The sequence below is a fragment of the Blastocystis sp. subtype 4 genome (assembly GCF_000743755.1).
Source record: "Blastocystis sp. subtype 4 strain WR1 chromosome Unknown seqid_0545, whole genome shotgun sequence".
Classification (NCBI taxonomy): domain Eukaryota; class Bigyra; order Opalinata; family Blastocystidae; genus Blastocystis; species Blastocystis sp. subtype 4.
The window spans coordinates 1-3,740 of NW_014569002.1; the positions used below are offsets into that span (position 1 = coordinate 1).

The 3,740-nt window shown below is 35.0% G+C and overlaps 1 protein-coding gene across 1 annotated transcript; it reads left to right on the forward strand.

Annotated features, from left to right (window-relative positions):
* Nucleotides 1-29: 29 nt before the first annotated feature.
* Nucleotides 30-1,595, forward strand: JH06_5354 (ribosomal protein L23; the record flags this gene model as incomplete). The annotated part of the gene is made up of 8 exons (XM_014669463.1): nucleotides 30-131; nucleotides 164-293; nucleotides 324-427; nucleotides 458-673; nucleotides 706-1,155; nucleotides 1,191-1,278; nucleotides 1,316-1,426; nucleotides 1,459-1,595. 8 exons carry the CDS (start codon nucleotides 30-32, stop codon nucleotides 1,593-1,595), a joined length of 1,338 nt encoding a protein of 445 aa, XP_014524949.1.
* Between the last annotated feature and the right edge of the window lie 2,145 nt (nucleotides 1,596-3,740).

Consider the following 3,740-nt stretch of genomic DNA (forward strand, 5'->3'; position numbering starts at 1 on the left):
TTGAAAGCAGGTTTCATTCTCAACTTCATATGACGAATTACTTTCCTCTTGCTGATTGTGCAAATGTTCTATGTACTTCTGTTGATCTGTTAGTAGCCTCTTGTAACAAGATGGCACCTATCACCGTTTCTGTTCGTTATTCATTCAAATCAATTACAAATAGATTGATAATGACAATTTGTTATTTCATGACCTCAAACCAAGAGACTTCTTTCTTGAAAGTGAACTTACTCCAGACAATATTGATAATCGAGAGGATGCAATCAAATATATTAATCGATGTATAGATGAATGTAAGAATAGAAGAGAGGGATGAGAAGTAGCTCGACAGCGTTTGAGTGGTTTAGAGAAGGAACGAGAAGAGATATTGAAAGAAAGGAAACGAATATCAATAACAACTGGAGAAGAAGTAAGTCAAGACTATGAAGTGAGAGTTCTGAGTTGAGGTTGAGTTTAGAGTGAACATTTGAAACAAATGAAAGAATTGAAAGAAGAGAAGGAAGAGAAAGAGAGTATATTGAGTAGTTTGAACAAAGAGTTGAAAGAAGTGAGTTCTCGAGTAAACGAATTCCATTCAAAAGGATCTTTGATTGCTTCAGGATTGAATGAAGAGAGTGTTGTTTCTGAACAAGAACGAGGAGAGAGTCTGATGCGTGAGTTGTGTTGTATTCGTGTAAGAATTGATGATGAATGAATGAATTGAAGGAAGAATTGAATAGTTTATGTGGTGTTTCGAGTGAAAGAAAGAGTGTTATGAGTCCAGTAACAAGTGAAGAATCTGGAATGGTTTCTCATTTGATGATGGATGAAACAATTCGTCAACTTCGAGGAAGTGAACTTCGAGTCTCAGAACTCCGTAAACGAATAGAAGAAGTGAAGAAAGAGAAAGAGAAGAATGAAAGTGATAGTAATAACATTGAAATGTTACGTAAGAGTTGTCTTGAAGCAAAGAATGAAGAAACGAAAGTGTTACGTCGTTTGTATCTGTTATTAAAACAGTTACGAAATTCATTGAAATCAGAATGCTTATTACGTGTTGTTGAAGTGCTCTGTCAAAAGTGTAGTATAGAAGTAACAAAAGAAGGAGTAGAACGACTTTCTCCTTTCAATTCTGAAATCATTGTACAATTGTTACAAGAGTATTTAAGATTTGTTGTTTGTAAAGCAAAACTCAAACACTCCTTTTGTAGTTCTTATCTAACATGTGGAAGTATGTTCGATTTCCTAATCAGACAATGGCTCTTATATCAAAAGACATCAAAGACTTCACTTCTGAAGGTAACTACATTCTCTTCATTCATTTCATCATTCATAGGACCTTATGTATTCAGAGTCGCAAAATCAATGTCAAAACTCGATATTCGTGAATATCTAACTAAGATCTATCAAGTTCGTGTTACTCGTGTGAATACAGCTAATATTCTTGGTATTGGAATGAATATTGATATAATAGAATAGGAAAGGGTTATCGTTACACTCGTTCAACAACAAGGAAAGAACCAGATTGGAAGAAAGCCTATGTATATATTGATCCTACATACAATCCTTCTTCTATGACAACCAAAGAAGTAGTTGAAGAGTTGAAGAAGAACTAGTCAAAGTACCCTTTTAGTCTATCATTCTTATTTCAAATCAACAAACACATTCAATATTCATACTTACCTTCTTTCAAACTACTCATATTCACCAATAACAATCAAATCACTTTCATATTCATTCACATAACAAACATCAATTCTATCAATACTCTTGAAATCTTCAGATCTCATTTCAAATAGAAAGAATCATTTAGTCAAATAGAGAGTTTCATTTAGTCAATCATTCATATCTGAGAATCAGAATCAATCATATACAATTACATACTTCATTCTAAACAATCAGGATTTACATTTCATATTCTTATCACTCATACACATTCATCTAATATGAAGAATATCAATCAAAAATTCATTCTCTTCATTTCATAATCTCTTTCTTCAACAATTTGAATCATTCTATCACTTTCAATGAGAGATATGAGACTTTCAACTTCATAGAATAATACACTTATTTCTATTTCATCTTATGAAATCAATCCACCATCTTTCAAACAAACACACATAAGTGCGACAAACTTGTAGAGTACAATCATAACACAACGCAATCCATTCAGTTTTCATTTTCGACCATTTCAGATTGTTCAATGGTTTTCCTGCAGAATACACAAAGGAAGGTCCAACTACGTAAAATCTTCATCTTCATTCTTACATTCCTTGTCTTTGCTTAATCCCTGAAAGTCCCATATCAAGCACTATCAATCAATTATCTCTCATATCCATCACCTTAGAATCTTCTCCAGCAGATATCAAGAAATTCTCTTGGTTCGGAGACCAGTCAATAGCACTAACAGGAGCGGTGTGAGACTCCAGCCTTAACTCTTGCTCAGGTGATCGAATATCTACTAACGAAATGATATTCTGGTTCTCACAAATGTAACCCACAGTCATGGAATTGATAGGATTCCATGCAAGCCGGAGAATAGGGAGTTCTTCCTTATTCTGATGTAAGACAGAATATCGATCTAAACAACGCATATCAAAGAGACGGATGGAACCATCCTTCCCGCAAGTAATGAACACATCCATAGAACTAGAAGAAAAAGCAACATCATAAATTTCAGATCTATGAGCCCTAATCTTAGAAACTGGTTGTTGGAGATCAATGTCCCAAATTGTACAAGTTGAATCGAGTGTTGTTGCAGCAATAATATGGGTGTTAAATGTATTCCAATCAAAGGAAGATACAGGAGAACATCGATCTGGAGAATAGTCCTAGAAGTGACGAGATCATCCCACCAGTACTTTATTCAATATTGCGTCGACGATCGGGATAGAAGAACCTTCCGCCAATCGATAAATACGTAAATAATCACCAGAATAAGCAAAGAGATCTGTATGGTAGATATGTGGATTTGGAGTCCACATTACTTTGGTTGGAGGATAGGTAGCACTGATTTCTTCAATTTTGGTGATTGTTCCACTTCGCTCATTGAAATTGAGTATCTACGATCATAGTGAAACCACAATTCGACTTGTATAACGTTCGAATAGTCTTCCTTGTAACTAGAGAGCAAAAGTCGTTGACAATCATTTTGTTTTCCATAGTTGCACCAATCAATACTGTATACCTTCCATGGAGAATCATAGCTAATAACAGATTGATTTTCTGACGATTGTTGATCAGACATGGTACATTTTTAAACTATAGGCATCGAATGGCTAGTGAATTGTCCAACTGTAATTGCTCTTGATTTATCAAAAGGGACAGACTTAGTGTTGACAGCGTTATATTCATGATATGACAGAAAACCAAATATGGATGTCTGTTAGGAATGGTGATGGAGAATAATGAAAACTATTATACCAGATCAAAGAATGTTTCAATGACGATGAGAGGTTTGATAGATACGTAACATAACCATTAGAGACGGGAAACAAGGAAATTATATAGAACAGGACCAGCAGCTACATTATGTCTTGCATATTAGAATCATTGTTTGTATTTGACAAATATCTGAGTCTTTTTTCTGGAAACGTGGAATGGCAAATGCTGTTTCCCTAATTCCCTGTTTCTCTTAATGTGAAAACCTCACAAAAACCCTCATAAGCATGTTTGCTCTTGCTAAATCTGCGCCCAAGTTCGCCGCTGTCTCTAAAGTGGCTATTCGTGGAGTTGCCACCCGTACTGAGTCTGATCTCCTC